Genomic DNA, 17,199 nt, shown 5'->3' with positions numbered 1-17,199 from the left:
TTGATCCTGGTGGTAATAGGGAACCACTCTTACCTTTAGGATTAAATACAAACTTCTTTGTTCAGTGTTGAAAGCCCTTTGAAGTCTGACTCCACCTTAATTTTATAGGATTCTGGAACATTGCTCTCCTTTAATCATTCTGTGGTGCAAATAAACTGACCTATTTGCTGCTCCTTGCACTCAGTATTCCATTTCCTACTTTGTGCCCCCATGCTTGAAAGATTCTCCCTCTTCACTCCCAAAGAACCTCTAATTTCCTTAACATTGAGCTCAAATGTCCCTTGCTATGGGAAATCCCCCCTGATCTCTTACCAGTTGCCAGTGTCCCCCCCTTCCAAATTACTTTATACATATTTTGTATTTAATTTTCTAGGTTCAAGTTAATTCCTCCCTACCATAGAATATAAGCTCCTTGAGAGCAGGGACTGTTTCATTTTTGGCTTTGTATACCCTACCTAATAGAGTTCCTGACATATAGTAAGTGATGGGGTGGTGGGACTTGGACCCCAGACCCCTGTGAGAAAAATTCTTTCCTTGTCAGGCATGTACAGAATTGACCCTGTGTATAAGTAAGGCAAGATTCATGATATCAGTGGTGACCATGAATATGCCTGTATAGTTCAGAATTGCAAAGTATAAGAGACTCTTTGTTGAAAGGACAAGATAGAAGGGTTGCCCTAACATGGTCGTTGGGGATCAGGTGCTAGAGAAAGAGTCCTTGAGTCAGGCACCCCCTTAGGTAGCATTTATCTGAGGAATTACAGGGTGTGGTGCTAATGTGATCAAAGATCTTCCCCACAAATATTTTATTGCGTCTGTTTTCCATACAAAGCTATCTCTCTTGACTTTCTGAGCTTTCTCATTAAAAAAAACAAAAATTAAAGGAGCCATCCCTTGACTCATTTCTTAAAAGAGGTCTGTTCACTGAATGGGAGTTACCTCACTCAAAAGTGAGAACCTGAAGAGGCGTTGGCCTAAAAGGGCCAGAGTCTCCCATTGCATCCTGAGCCATCTCCAGTGTCGTGATGAATATCTGGCCGCTGGACCCAGATGACTCTGGAGGAGAAAATGAGGCTGGTGACCTTGCACAGCTGTCCCTCACTCAAATCAAAGTCAACTACAAGTCATGTCATCACTTCCCAGATGTCATAGTCCTCTTCAAAAACTAAGGACAAACACAACAACAACAACAACCCAGTCTTCTCATACATTCCAGCAGTGGAGCACCCTGACTACTTACATATTCTGGCCACTCCTTAATCCCCTCCCACCCACCTCTACTCCACCCCTGTCACCTAATTAGCACCCTTGGCATTCTTTCCCTGTCCCTTTTCCATATAAGCTTTAGCATCAGTTCCATCAGGTTGCAAGCTCCCAACTTCTGTTGGCCTCACAATAAACTTTGTCACTTGGCTAAGAGGATGGTTTGAGTGTATGAATTTATACCAGGCAGCTCTGCCCTGTACCCAGACATTTTTGGAGTTCCTAGTACCCCTAAATTGTGTCAGTAAGTATACTCTTTCTTCAGTTCACTAATTCACACAGAGCATTTATGTACATGATAATAAGACATGATATTATTTAACCTGTGAATGAATATACCTTCATTTCCAGTGTTCTGTCTTAAAGAATATATGAGTCTGATTTCATTGGTATAGGTAACTTCTGGTGAGGCAAGTCCCTCTACCAATGCAATTCTGTACCTGCTTTTTCCACTTTTAATCTTAGAGAGTTGTCGAAAGCACTAAGAGGCCAGAATCATATGGCCGGTTTGTGTTAGAATTGATGCTTACATTCATGTCTTCTGGTATCCAGTATACCAAAATATCTCTTTAATGGAGAAACATCCAGAGGGCTGTTAATGAAGAATTGCCATCATAACAGAAAGGAGATGAACTAATATGAAGAACAAGACAGACATTTCTGGACATAGCCAGTTGTGGGAATTTATTTTAATTGACTGTGCTTTGTATTTTTTCCCTAGTTGGGAGAGAGGAGAAGAGGTTAGAGGGCAGGAAAAATGCCTGATTTTCTTTTGAAGCAAAAAAGGCAAAACTAACAATAAAAAAATAAGGAAAAAGAACTAATATAGATAGTTAATTGATGAAATTAAATATCAAACCCAGTTGTTACAGATGTGGAAATAAAAACTTTTTTTAGTGGATCATTCATATTATTTAGAGGAGGGTTGGGGAACCTGAGGCCTTGAGGCCATATGTGGCCCTCTAGGTCCTCAAGTGCAGCCCTTTGACTGAATCCAAACTTCATAGAACAAATCCCCTTAAAAGGGACTGTAGGTTGCCCACCCCTGATTAGAGCAACTGCATCCATATTTTGATTCCTACACTTTTTTGGAATTGTGACGCTCTAGATATGTATTTGTGATATCCCTCTCTCTCCAAAAAAAGTGCTATATGACATATTTTCTTAAATAAAATTTAGGCTAACTGGGGAGGGGTTACTTTTGTTTTTTATTTTTCGGGAAAGGAATTTACCCCTGTGCCTTTTGTGATAAAGGAGGCACCATGAGGTTTGGTTGAAAAAGAATTATTTTTCTCAACCTTTATTTCAGACTAAAACACTTTTTCAGTTGTTAGTGTTGTGAAAGCTTTAAACTAACTCTGGTTGTACTGGCCTTTTCTACAAAAGGGATGTTTTATGTTATGCAATCCCAAATAAATTGTTCCTGCGTCAAGGCAATGCTTTTGTTCCCCCCTAATTAACTTACTATCCCATTCACCACAGGAACTTTTCCAGTCGTTTTCTCAGATCTTCCATACCTCTATACCACCCCACCCTACCCACCTTTACAGATTTTACAGAAAAAGTTGAGGCCAGTCACCAAGAACTTTTCTCTTCTCCCTTCTTCCTCAATTCACGTTTCCCAGATGCCTTCTGCCACCATTTATTGCCTCATACCTCTCTCTCTCTCTCACATAATGACATGTCTCTTCTCCCTGCCAGGACTAACCCCTCTCCATGAACACAACGGATCCCATTCCATCCCATTTTCTCCAGCAGATTGTCCCCTGCATCATCCCAGTTCTTTCATTCTCTCCCTTTCTACTGGATGATTCTCTGCTGCTTGAAAATATGTCACTCTCTTCCCCATCCTCAAAAAACCTTACATGATCCATCTATTCCTACTAGACATTTTTCTCCCTTTTGTGGCTTAACTCCTTGAGAAGGCTGTCTACAGAAGGTGCTTCTGCTTTCTTTCTTTTTATTTTTATTCTTTGCAGTCTGGGTTAACCAAAAGTACTCTCTCCAAAGTTGCTGGTCTTTTCTCAAACCTCATCCTTCTTGACTTCTTTGAAGCCTCTGACACTGTCAAACACTGTCCTTTTGGGGTTTTTTGTGATGCTATTTTCTCTTGGTTTTCCTGCCTGACTACTCCTTTTCAGTCTCCTATGCTGTATCTTCACCCAACTCACACGTGCTAATTGTAGGTATCCCACAGAAATCTGGCCTGGGCCCTCTTCTCTTCTTCCTCTGTACTGTTTCACTTGGTGATCTCATTAGTTCCCACAGATTCAATTACCGTCTCTTTGTTGATAATTCTCAAGTCTATTTATCCAGCCCTACCTTCTGTACTGACCTCTAGTCTTTCATCTCCAACTGCCTATTGGACAACTTAAACTATATGTTTGGTAGACATTTTAAACTCAACATGTCCAAAACTGAATTTCTCATCTTACCCCGTCCCCATTCTGAATTGCATTTCTGTCAAGGGTACCACCATCTTCCCAGTGATCTAGACTCAAAACGTGGGTTTCGTCCTTAAACTCCTCAATCTCTCTCTCTCCCCCACGTACACACTCTTTTGGGCGGGGGGGGGCAGGAATCTTTTTGAAGAGGCGACTGGTGGATTCTTTCAATTTCTATTTTACTCTCTGGTTCTAGAATATCAGGGCAGTTCTCCTTGATAATTTCTTGAAAGATGATGTCTAGGCTCTTTTTTTGATCATGGCTTCCAGGTAGTCTAATAATTTTTAAATCATCTCTCCTGGATCTATTTTCCAGGGCAATGGTTTTTCCAATGAGATATTTCACATTGTTTTCCATTTTTTCATTCCTTTGGTTCTGTTTTATAATATCTTGATTTCTCATAAAGTCACCAATTTCTACTTGCTCCATTCTAATTTTTAAGGTAGTATTTTCTTCAGTGGTCTTTTGGACCTCCTTTTCCATTTGGCTAATTCTGCCTTTCAAAGCATTCTTCTCCTCATTGGCTTTTTGGAGCTCTTTTGCCACTTGAGTTAGTCTATTTTTTGAGGTGTTATTTTCTTCAGTATTTATTGGGTTTCCTTTAGCCAGTCATTGACTTGTTTTTCATGGTTTTTCCACATCACTGTCATTTCTCTTCCCAGTTTTTCCTCTACTTCTCTAACTTGCTTTTCCAAATCCTTTTTGAGCTCTTCCATGCCCTGAGACCAGTTCATGTTTTTCTTGGAGGATTGTGATGTAGGTTCTTTGACTTTGTTGACTTCTTCTGGCTGTATGTTTTGGTCTTCTTTGTCACCAAAGAAAGATTCCAAAGTCTGAGTCTGAATCTGAGTCCATTTTTGCTGCCTTGCCGTGTTCCCAGCCAACTGCTTGACCCTTGAGTTTTTTGTCGGGGTATGACTGCTTGTAGAGTAGAGAGTACTTTGTCTCAAGCTTGAGGGGCTGTACTGTTGTTTTCAGAGCTTTTTTTATACAGCCAGCTCTGCCACACCAGTACTCCTCCTCCCCCAAGAACTGCCAACCCGGACTGCGACTCAGATCCAAGCAGGCTCTGCACTCCTGCTCTGATCCACCTTTTAATTCCTCCCACAGGGTAGGCCTGGGGCCGGAAGCAACTGCAGCTGGAAGCAGCCCTAGAGCTGCACCAGCTCTGCTGCCCCCGGGGTGGTGGCCAACAGCTAACTCCTTTCACTCTTTTCTAGCAGTTCTACCCATTAACCTTCTCTTTTGTCTTTGGCGTTTGTGGGTTGAGAAGTCTGGTAACTGCCGCAGCTCACTGATTCAGAGCACTAGGTCCTGTTCCGCCCAGCTCCCTCTCAGGTTGGTCCTGGCACAGCCCATGCTGGGCTCTGCTCCGCTCTGCTCCCAGCTCTGTGTGATAGACCCTTCCCAGTGACCATCCAGGCTGTCCTGGGCTGGAGCCCTGCCTCCCTTTGCTATTTTGTGGGTTCTGCAGCTGTAGAATTTGTTCAGAGCAGTTTTTATAGGTGTTTGGAGGGACCTGGGGGGAGCTTATGCAAGTCCCTGCTTTCCAGCTGCCATCTTTACACACACACACTCTCACTCACACTCTCACACACACATACCCATACCCAATCTGTTTCCAAGGCCTGTTAAATTTTACCTTCATAACATCTTTCATACATATATCTCCTTCTGTCCTTTGACACTGCCAACCTGGTATAGTTCTTCATCACTTCATACCTGGACTGTTACAGTAGCTTGTTGGTTGGTCTGCCTTCCACATTTCTCTCCCCACTCCATTCCATTCTCCACTCAGCTGTAAAAGTGATCTTCCTAAATCACATGTCCAACTGCATCACCCTTTTGCTCCATAAATTTCAGTGGCTCCCTATCACCTCCAAAATTAAATGTAACATCTTCTGCTTGGCATTCAAAGCCCTTCATAAGCTACCTCCTCCCACCTTTCTGGTCTTCTTATACCTTACACCTCCTTTGCCCCCACATACTTTGCAATCTAGTAATGCTTGTGCTATTTCTTGCACAAGATACTCCATTTCCCAACTGCGGGCATTTTCTCTAGCCATCCCCAATGGTTGCAATGTTCTCCCTCCTCATCTTTGCCTCCTGGCTTCCTTCAAGTCCTAGCTAAACTCCCACTTTCTACAAAAAGCCTTTCCTGATCCCCTTTAATTCTAGTACCTTCCTTCTCTTGATTATCTTCAATTTATCCTGTATGTAACTTGGTTGTACATAGTTGTTTGCATGTTGTCTCTCCCATTAAATTGTGTGCTCCTTGACTCTCTTTTGCTATATGAACTAATTTATCTTGTATGTATCTTGTCGACATCTTGTCTTCCCCTCTTTAGACTATCCACCTCTTTGAGAACAGGGACTGTTTTTTGTCTTCCTTTGTATCCCTAGCGCTAACATGCCTGACTCATAGTAGCCACTTAATAAATGCTCATTTATTGACTGACTGATAGATCCATGGGACACCAGTGTTAATAAAAGATTCATTTAATGAAAAGATTCATTTTGGCTATTTCAACTTGTTAAATATAACTTCCATCATATGGAACTGAGATGTGAACTGACCTGTGATTTCACTAGCTTGAAATTCCCTGGGGAAGAAACTTCTTCTACCAATGCAAGTTGGCACCTTCTCTGATATTATATTTTTTGAGAGTTGCCTATAACACTGAAAGGTTAAGGGATTTGCCCAGGTCATAAGTCAAGTTAACAATTAGTTATTAAGTTCCTAGTATGTGCCAGGCACTATGCTTAGTGCTATGGATACAAAGGAGTCCCTGCTTTCAAGGAGGTGAGTAGTCTAAAAAGGGGAAGACAATATATAGACAAGATACATACAAGATAAATTAGAGATAATCAAAGGGATGGCACAACAGAGGGGGATTGGCCAGCAGGTTATTTGTCAGAGACGTTCTTGAGCTCAGATCTTCATAGCTTCAAAGCCAGTGCTTTATCCATTATGTCATACTGCTTTTTTTTTCATGATAGCACAGAAGTATAAAGTAGGAATATCCAAAAATACTGTCATTTGTGGTTCAATTTAAGCAAAATACATCGCTTTCGAAAAAAATCTTAGTATTAGTATCAGTAACTTTGGTTTGAATTAGCTGTTTATAAACGTGTAATAAACAATCTGATGATTTCAGCTTTTTCATTGTTCTTCTGGAATTGGGGGAAGCAATTTTTAATCATCTCAAGAGTAATTAAAGAAGCAGAGTGGGCCTTCCTAAGTACCTTTTATGAAGAATTGAAGAAAGAAAAGCAAGTTTTGCTTTCTAATTATTCTTTAACTTATTACTGTCATAATTAAGTATGCCTGTTTATGTAAAATTACACTTAGAAAAGTAGGTATCACTTCCATTGTGACTAGATTTAGAATAGATTTTTCTGTTCTTCTCTTTAGCAAGGATTTAAAGGATTCCAGGTGTCTCCAGAACATCATGAGGATCACAGAAAATTTATGTATAATAATAGTGAGTTTACACTGTCCCATGGCTCTGTCGTTATTGCTGCTATCACCAGCTGCACCAACACTAGTAACCCTTCAGTGATGTTAGGGGCAGGTAAGTATATTAGATTCTTCTGCTCAGAGATACTATACAAATTTGTAGAAGGCTGGCTTTTACTCTGAAAATGAAGAGTCATTTGTTTATCAGCTATAATTCTGGGAGGTACAGTTCTAGAAGACTCTAGGGATTTTCAGGCTTAGGATGCCCAGTCTTATGAGAGTTTGAAAAAACACTGATGAGTTAAGATTAATGTTAATGAGTATTTTCTGTGGTTAAACTAATTAAAGGGAAGAGAGGCAATTCTGATAGTTATACAAAAAGGAATGTGAAAATTTATCATTTGAAATACCTCACAAGACTATTCCTTGCAAAAATAGCTGTACCCACAGGTTCTCTTTGGAAGATTTGAACCAGATGTCTGCCATAAGAAGCCCACTGATAAAGCTTTAGAACCAAGAAAATAGAAAGCTTTTTGTCGGATAAACTGACATGGCCATTAACCATTCAGTCCAGCCAAGGTCTACAAAACACTTATTCTGTAGGAGGGTGGAGGTAAAAAGACAAAAATGTAAAAAACAGAACAAAACAAACCATATTTTCTTTAGGATATACCATTTATACAGATTAACAAACACAGAGCAATTTGAGCAGGTACAAAACAGAAATTTGAGGGAATTAGAAAAGGCCTCTTTCTTATCATGTGGTACTTGAGCTTGAAGATTTCTAAGAGGCAGAAGCAAGCATGTAAGGAAGAAGTGCATTCAAGGTTCTGTGGAATAGGCTGTGCTAAAGCAGAAATAGGAGATGAAATGCCAAGGATGAGAAGCAGCAAGTAAGCTGATTTAGAGCATATAGTACTTGAAAGGAAGTAATATGAAGTAAGGCTCAAAAGGTATATTGGAGTCATATTGTAAATGGCTTTTGTTATTGTCCTTTGTTCTCAAAGAGGACCAAAATGGCATCACTATATTAGAGTCAAGTTACAGTGCGTCTGACTGTGGCTGATTGGACCAATATGAGCTCAGAATGCGCATCAGGCACAAGGAGTCCATGTGAACATTTGGGATGGATTCTCTAAATTTGTGCACCTTGTGTTTCTTTTGAGCTGCTTCAATTCTGCTTTGCTCATAAAGCACAGCATCACCTTTTTTGATGAGGGCATGCCATGCTAGGTGTTTCTGTGCCAGTGTCTCCCATGTCACAACATCAATTCCAAAGCTCTTTAGAGAAACCTTAAGAAGTATCCCATATCACTTCTTTGGAACACCATGAGAGTGTTTGCCTTGTGTGAAAATAACAGTCTTCTAGGCAAGTGTATGTTTGGCATTCTAACAGCAGACCAGCCAATTGTAGTTGTGCTCTTTGCAGAAGATTTTGAATGCTTGTCAGTTTCGTTTGAGAAAAGACCTCATTGCCTGGTACCTTATCCTGCCAGATGATCTTCAGAATCTTCTAAGACAATTCAAATGGAAGCAATTCAGTTCCTGGCATGGTGCTGGTAGACTGTCCAGGTTTCACAGGCATACAACAATGAGGTCAGCACAATGGCCCTGTAGACCTTAAATTTGGTAGACAGTCTAAAACTTGTTTTCTCCCACAATTTCCTTTGGAGCCTCACAAACATTGAGACAGCCCTCACACCAGAAGTACTAGTCTTCCCTGAAAATACCCTACATTGCCTGTGAAGGGCTTTAAATGCCAAGCAGAGGAATCTGTATTTTACCATAGTGGCAATAGGGAGCCACTGAAGATTGTAGAGCAGGGCAGTGGCATGGTCAGACTTGAGCTTTACTAAGATTAGTTTGATAGTTGTGTGAAGGACAGATTAGAGAGACATTTAGAGCCAAGAAATATATTAGAAAGTTATTGTAAGAGTTATGATGGGATGTAATTTCAGCCTGAACTACAACAGAGGCCATGTGAGTGGAGAGGAAGAAGCAAGACATGAAAAATGCTGCCTAATTATGTTCTAAGGACCTCCTGAGTAAAGCAAGTTGAGGGAGATGCTCAGATTGCATTTTGTACTAATTTCAAATTAAATTCCATTACTTTTATTTTTCTTGTTCCTCCCTCCCCCTAGGGGAGAGGGGAAATGAGGGGGTCTGTGTTTTCTTTCACAACATGAGTAAAATGGAAATATGTTTTGTGTGATTTCAAATGTATAATCTATATCAAAGCACTTGCCTTCTCAGAAAGGGAGAGAATTTGGAACTCAATGAATATTAAAAATTGTTTTTACATGTAATTGGGAGAAAATAAAATATTAAATAATTTTTGAAAAATTAAATTCTGATGTGCTTACATGAAAATTAAACCTTACAGAACTCAGAATCCTTTGGCGTATTTTACTTTCCATGTTTTCCCTATTAGCAAAGGTAGCTCAGAATTAATTACAATTCAAGAAACTTAACTCTGGGTTATATGCAATTATTGGGGTTGCAAAATCTCAGAAAGGAACACAATGATGTATGTCTAAATGATCTATTTGCTCAGAACATTCTCTAGGAACAGTAGTAGTGGTTCTATCTACATAATAATAAAAAATAGCAATTATATTGTGTGTATATATGCACATATATATGTATTTTTAGATCTATATCCATATATCACTTTAAAGTTTCCAAAGTGTTTTACATACCATCTCATTCGATCCTCACAAAAACCCTGTGAGAGGTGCTATTATTATCCCCATTTCACAGGTGAGGAAACTGAGGCTGAGTGGTTAGATGATTTGTCCAGTGTCACACAACTAGTTAGAAGGAAAACCCAAGTCTTATTGACTCCAAATCCAATACCCCATCCACTGTACCACCTAGCTGTCCCTATGATAATAATAATGATGATGGATTCAGTCATTTCTTCATTATCTTTGCTGTTGGTGTACTAGGCATAGCTCACTAGAAAAGCCCACTGCTTAGTTTTCACCCCTTTCCTCATCCAACCCCTTCCAGGAGTTGTGATTTCCACACCTTCAAAATGGAATGGTATGTAAGTGAACTATATAAAGAATATAAAGTTGTTAGCTTTCCAAAAAAGACAGCAAGCTAAAAGGGAAAATTCATTATCTTGGATAAACCCCAAACTTTAAATGACTGAGTTGACTTGTAGAAATACAAAAACTTGTATCTACACAGGCAATCTGCAGTTAATACAAATACAGTGTCTTCCTCTCTTTTTCTTCCTACCTTACCTCATTGGCCTTTTGTTCCCCAGTTCATAACAAGTGGACCATGATCTAGGGTCAGACAATCATTTGGATTAAAGATTTATTTGGCCCAGAAGGAACTGTAGAAGTTATATAGGCCGACCCTTTTATTTTAGAGATAGAATTAAGTGGGGCCCAGTTAAGTTACTTCCATATGATTTCATATGTAGTAAGTGACAGGCAAGTTTTAGACTCTTGTCCTTTGTCTCCAGTGTACCAATCCAGGGAGCATTCCACTGTATTCCCAGAACTACCTTATTTTATATTTTATATTTATCTGAAGACTTAGCAAGTTACTAGTGCATTAGAGTATCAACTCTATCCTCCTTTCCCTTGTTTAAAGCTGTTGTTGCTGATACTAAATTTTGTAAAAACAATAGTAATGATAAAAGCTTAAAATTAGTGGCTTATAATTATTAAAAAATGTTTTAAAGAATGTTTTTTTCCTCAATTACGTGTAAAAACAATTTTTAACATTTTTTTAATAATTTTTTAGTTCCAAATTCCCTCCTTCCTTCCCCTCCCCCGCCTTCCTTGAGAAGGCAAGCACTTTGATATAGATTATATACATTCAGTCATGTAAATTATATTTTTATGTTAGCCATGTTGCAAAAGAGAAGATAGACCCCAAACAAGGAAAAACCAGAAAAAAGTATGCTTTGATCTGCATTATAAAATGTTTTTATATAACCTCATTTCATCCTCATGCATAATCCTATGAAATTGATAATGCAAGTATTAACTCCATTTTACAGATAAATATTAACTGAAACTTTGAAAGGCTAAGGGCCCTTGCCCAACCCAACAGGTTTAATTCACGAGGAATAAAGTGAGGTCTTCTACTCTTAATTCAGTATTCTTTCCTTAAGACAATGCTACCTGTGCATCCTGTATACTAATGCACTAAATATTTTGTCAGTAAGGTTGACAAAGCAAATAGTGGAATGTATTTCCATAGCGCCAGAGATACAGAATCCAGTGTGTGATAGGTAAACAATTCACATCATTCACAGTTTGGGGAAGTAGGTGGTTTGCTGCTGACTCCACCCTAGGACTGGGGTAAAGGTCACACAGCTAGGCAGTATCAGAGATGAGACTTGAACCTAGGTCTTCTGACTCAATTCTCAATACACCCAAAGGTGTACATACTTTAAAAGAATTATTTTCTTTCTTAAAAAAGAAAGTAGAGAAGCTTTCAATGGAGGACAAATTAAACTTGTTTTTTAATTTGGCATGGAAGCCACTAAAGAGTCTTTATAAAATGAACAAAAAAAAGACCCTTTACTTTTCTTTTTGTTTGTGTTACAGACTTGACTCTTAATGTCAGTGCTGCAGCAGAACGGCATCTGATTTAGGGCCACAGAGGAGGTCCAAGGCACAACCTGGTCTGTTGTGTGACAGCTGATCAAATAGTTAAATTTATATGCATATTTTTGATGATATGAAGCTTATTCAGCTTCCACATGTTTTCTACATTGAAAAAAAGATCTCTTAGTCTCTAGTACAAAGGACTGCAAGTGAAAAAATTAAGAAAAAATGGTCCACCAATGAGGCTAAATAGTTCATTTAGCCTCAAAGCAACTAATTACAGAGAAGATCACAAGTGAGTTGAAGCAAGAAGGGCCTTTTTTTTTCCTTCTTTAGGTTTTTCAGTAGGATTGTTGTACTAAGAGTTGATCCAATGCCAGTTAAGCCCTTTTTATCAGAAGCAAGCCTATTTTTTATCAAGACTGCATCACTAGATTGATTTGAAAAGAATGTAATAGTTTCAGTTTCCACACCCAGGAGGAGACCTAGGTTCAAACCCTAGTCGTGCCACTTACTATTTTCATCATTTTAAGCAAGTGATTCCACCTCTCTAAGCTCAAAGGATCATAAATTTATTTTCTCATCTGCCAAATGGAGTTCATTACATCATAGATTTAAAGCTAGAAGGGACTTCAGAGGCTATCGTGTTCAGCTTTTTTTTTAATTGAAAGGAATTTCCTCTTCCCAAGTGTTTAGCACTTTTTCCTGCATGAATCTTTAGATTATCAAAATTATTCATCTATCATGTCTACAGATTCTTTTAACACTCTGGTTTGTAATTCTTCCAGGCCAAGAGACTTGAATTCATTTTGAGTTGCTAGTCAATGTCTTCTATCTCTTCGCTTCTATTTGTTCCATTTACTCTATCATTCTGTTTGTTCGGTCATTTCTAGTCTCAGGATTATTTTCTTTGGTAATGAAGATGGGAGCAAAAAAGCATTATGTAATTTTATTTATTTCCATTAACATCATTCACCCCAAAAAGATCACCTATGCTTTCCTCATTCTTCTTTTTGTTGAAACATAGCTTTAAAAGCCTTTTTAAAAATTATCTTTAATACTTTTTGCAAATCACACCTCATTCTTGGCATAAACCTGGCTCCATTCTTCTTAGTCCATATGCTTGTATAAGTCACACAAACACAATGAAAAATTTATGTTAATAATTAGTAGTGGGCAAGTAGGTGATGCAGTAGATAAAGCACCAGCCCTGGAGTTAAGAGGACTTGAGTTCAAATTTGACCTCAAACACTAGTGTGACCTTGGGCAAGTCACTTAATCCCAGTTACCTAAAAAAAAGGGTAATGATGATAATAAAAATAATATTTGCATTTAGGTGAACATCTGTCAGATTTGGGAATCTTCATTCTAGTTCTAATTCTAGTGTCCATAAAAAGTCACTGTTTTGGAAGAAAGAAATTATGCCAAAATATTATATATTTTACTCTCTTCAGTTTAATCTCTAAATAAAAGCAAAAGATAAAATTAAGTGTAGGAATAGATATTGGACCTACAATTATATCAGCGTAGGGAATGCTCAAATGAGGAAACTACCTCTACCAGTGCAGGTTGGCATCTTCTTTGTAACTTATACTCTTAGAGAGATAGCTAGAGCACTAGGAAGTTGTGTGACTTGCCCGGAGTTACATGGCCATTATGTGTGGGACTTGATCCTAGGTTGTCCTAGGTTCTATCCATTGTGCCATGCTGTTTCTCCCCTGCCCTGTAAAAAAAAAAAAAGTAAATTGTAGCTAAACAGCTGCGTACTTTTAAAAACTAATTCTTTCTGCTATGTATTTACTCATACCTACAATAAAACAAAACATGACAATAAAATGAGTCTCTGTATGACCTCGTTTGGTGCCCATGGTATACAAATTAGTTCAGTCTTTTGATGATCTGGGTCTTCATGAACCACAAATTCTCCTACATAACCGTTAATTATTAAAGCACAATATCACTTTGGAATAGATATTGTGAAGGTAATACCTCTATCCTATTGATATAAATAATTCAAAGTTAATTCTGTGCAAATTTGCCTGTGGGTTGGTAAGCTAATAATGCATTTTGGTAATCAATACCAATGTCAGAACATTTAAAAAGAGGAAAATGTATAGGAATATTTGTTTCAACCATGGCTAAGGAGAGAATTCTTAACTAAATGAAAGTTAATTAAAAAAATTAAATTACATGAAATTGAAAGCTTTTGCGCAAATAAAATCAGTGCAGCTAGGATAAAAAAGAAAAGTATGTAATGGGGAAAAGTCTTTGTATCATATATTTCTGATAGGATCTGATATGCAAGATGTGATGATTACTACAAATGTATAAAGCCCAAAGCCATTTCCAAATAGATAAGTGATTAGAAACTATAAAAGTTCTCAAAAAAATTATGAACCATTAGCTTCACTTCATATGTTCAATTCAAGCATATGATAGATTGTTCCAAATCAAAGGAATTTCAAAGTTTCTCCTCACAGCTAGAAAACCTGAAAAAGATGACAAAAGATGGAAATAGTTTATGTTGTAGTGGGTAAGGGAAAATAGAAATACACTGTTGGTGCTGCTGCAAATTGGTCCAACCATTTTGGAAAGCAATTTGGAATTTTATTTAAAAATGTAACCAGAATGTCTACACCATTTGAATCAAAGATCCCTAGTGCTAAGCATATATCCTAAAGGAAGTCAAAGACAGAAATATACTTGTGTATGTATTCATAGAAACACTTTTTGTGGCAGCAAAGAAATGGAGTGGGGGAGAGGAAGGTACCTATTGATTAGGGAATGACTAGATAGTAATATACAAATTAGTGGACTATGATGAATTGATGGGAACGTTTTATATGAATTGATGTAGAAAGAAGCAGAACCAGAAAAACAATACAAATAGTGAATACAATGTAAATGGGAAGAATAATGTCAAGGTAGACACTGTCAAATAAAAATGTTAATATGTAATGATAATAACCTAGCTAGTAAGTAAGGAAGAGTTGAGAAAATTTTTGCACCTCCACTCCATCAGATTGTATGTTGATTTTCCTGAATAGTTTCCCTCCTTTTTTAAAATCTTCGTCACAAAAGATGATTCCCGGGGGGAAAAGGGAGATATATATTTGGAAATTACTGTGGTGTTTAAAAAAACAGAAAGGCCTCAGTGAAAAAATGTTGGAGAAATTGTCCTGTCAGAGATGCTTCAGTAGGATGAGAAACCTATCTTTATGAGATGAATCAGGAAGCCATGAACCTCTCTGTTTTACTGTTCACAGGATTATTAGCAAAGAAAGCTGTTGAAGCTGGTCTCGATGTGAAACCTTACATTAAAACTAGTTTATCCCCTGGAAGTGGGGTAGTCACCTATTATCTAAGGGAAAGTGGAGTTATGCCTTTTCTGTCTAAGCTTGGGTAAGAGAAGTTTTTGTTGGTATCCTCACTGCTTTTGATGTATGGTCACTATTCTTTTACCTTTCCCATAAATACAGCTTATAGTATCACCTTGAGACAGAATTTTCCTTGGTGGAACATACTGTAAAATTCCTCATCCTCATAGTTGTTTATTCAACAAATCTTAATAATAAAAAAAACCAATCTCAACTTCATCTACCGTAGTAGCAAATAAATTTTCCATTTAATATCTAATCACCAACATATATAACTGTGTTTCTAAAATGCTTTACATATGAGTATCATTAAATCCTCATAACAGTTCTCTGTGAAAGTGCTATCATTATCCTCATATTCACAGCTAGGTGGCACAATGTATAGAACACTGTTCTTAGAGTCAGGAAGATCTGAGTTCGAATGTGGCCTCAGATGCTTGCTAGGTGTGTGATCCTGTTTGCTCTCCATTTTGTCATATGTAAAATGGGGGTATTGTCATGAGGATAAATAAGATAAGAATTATAAAGCTCTTAGCATACTATCTGGCACAAAGTAACTGCTATATAAATGTCATCATCATCATTTTAAAGATGAGGAAACAAAGACTAAAAAGTTAGGTGATATTCAGGGTCACACACTGGTAAGTGTTTAAAAAAGGATTTGAATTCAGGTCTTCATGACTCCCAGGTCCAGCATTCTATATTAGCTGCCGGTTTACTATTAGCTTTTCATTTTTAAAGAAAATATAGATCAAATGTTTTTATTTGCCTGTGACCTCTTTTATCATTTAAAAATATTCTGTGTATTTTATCAGTTTATTCATTAGCATCTCTCTGTTTATTGAAAGAAATAAAATATGCATTTACTTATCAGGTATGGCATTTATAGGACTAGGTCCTATTATAAACAGCAGGTTTCATGTTTACTTAAATTTTTCATGTTTACTTACGTCTTAATTTTCCTGACACCTAGGTTTGACATTGTGGGGTATGGCTGTATGACCTGCATTGGTAACAGTGGGCCCCTGCCTGAGCCAGTGGTGGAAGCAATTACACAGGTAATTATAGAGAGGCTCAAGCTCATACACTCAGTCATATTTCAGAGGCCATCAAGTCCAAACATCTATCTCACAGATAGAACTGCTTGCTTTATATGAAATATTCTTTAAAATGCATACAAACAGTCCAGAGTAGACTGTTACTATTTGAATGGAAAATAGCCATTTAGAAACAGGAATTAAAGGAATAAGTACAGGAAGGAAGCCCCTAAAAGAGTATAATAAATCTAAATAGCTTAAGTGTCTCCCCTTCTGTTCTGTTACACGCAAAGCAAGATTGAATCCAGGGGTCTGGTCCAACCCAACGTTAACCTTTCTCCCTGACAGAGACTGAAAAAAATAATTGGTAAAAGATCCTCTGCTGCTAATAAGCACTTGGTTATAAATGTAAAGCCTTGTTTGACTTCTTTGCTGGAAGAAGAACATTCCTAATTTCTTCCCTGATCTGTCTAAAAAAATCTTTTAATTTCCCTTATATAATACATGGTGCATTCTCCACTCAACCAAAGTCTTGATTGAATTCCTCACCATCATTCAGCAAATGCTGTTTTGTTTGGGTTGCCTTAGATTGCCTTGGATCTTATTTATTTTCTTTCGTCTGATGATTTGGAGCTTCGCAAACCCTTCTATTGCTCACCATTTAATCATGATGCTATGAAGTAGAGAGGAAAAATTGTTAAAAGTGTCCTTCCCCTCAGGAAGCTAACTACTTAAGGAACTCCATGGTTACTAGAAAATGCACTTGACAAGAATTTGAGATCTTAGGTCAAAGGTTAAAATTCTGGTTCTGTAACCAAGTAACTATTGATTTTAGGCAAAGTTATTTAACTTCTCAATTTACTCATCTGTAAAACAAAGGTGATGAACTAGATGATGCCTAAGGTCACATACAACTCTGGCAAACTACAAGTTTATGTTTAAATGGATTTTTAAAATTTTCTACTGGTTCACAAAGAGGTTAATTTAAAACCAAAATTGGTTTTGCTATTCTTATTCTTAGTAATTGGATGTGGATCTCCTCA

At 37.7% G+C, this 17,199-nt stretch overlaps 1 protein-coding gene across 4 annotated transcripts in view; it reads left to right on the top strand.

Moving 5' to 3' along the window:
- The window catches only part of ACO1 (aconitase 1), a 143,432-nt gene that overhangs the window by 97,286 nt on the left and 28,947 nt on the right, over positions 1 to 17,199 (top strand). For all 4 annotated transcript variants that reach the window (XM_036737792.1, XM_036737794.1, XM_036737793.1 and 1 more), the window contains 3 exons: positions 7,124 to 7,283; positions 15,009 to 15,144; positions 16,093 to 16,177. In XM_036737792.1, the coding sequence (XP_036593687.1) occupies positions 7,124 to 7,283; positions 15,009 to 15,144; positions 16,093 to 16,177 (381 nt within the window). The remainder of the gene's footprint in view (positions 1 to 7,123; positions 7,284 to 15,008; positions 15,145 to 16,092; positions 16,178 to 17,199) is intronic.

This window comes from Trichosurus vulpecula, chromosome 9, assembly GCF_011100635.1.
Source record: "Trichosurus vulpecula isolate mTriVul1 chromosome 9, mTriVul1.pri, whole genome shotgun sequence".
NCBI classification, from domain to species: Eukaryota; Metazoa; Chordata; class Mammalia; order Diprotodontia; family Phalangeridae; genus Trichosurus; species Trichosurus vulpecula.
Note: the sequence above shows the minus strand (reverse complement) of the source record. Positions and strands in the feature narration are given on the sequence as shown.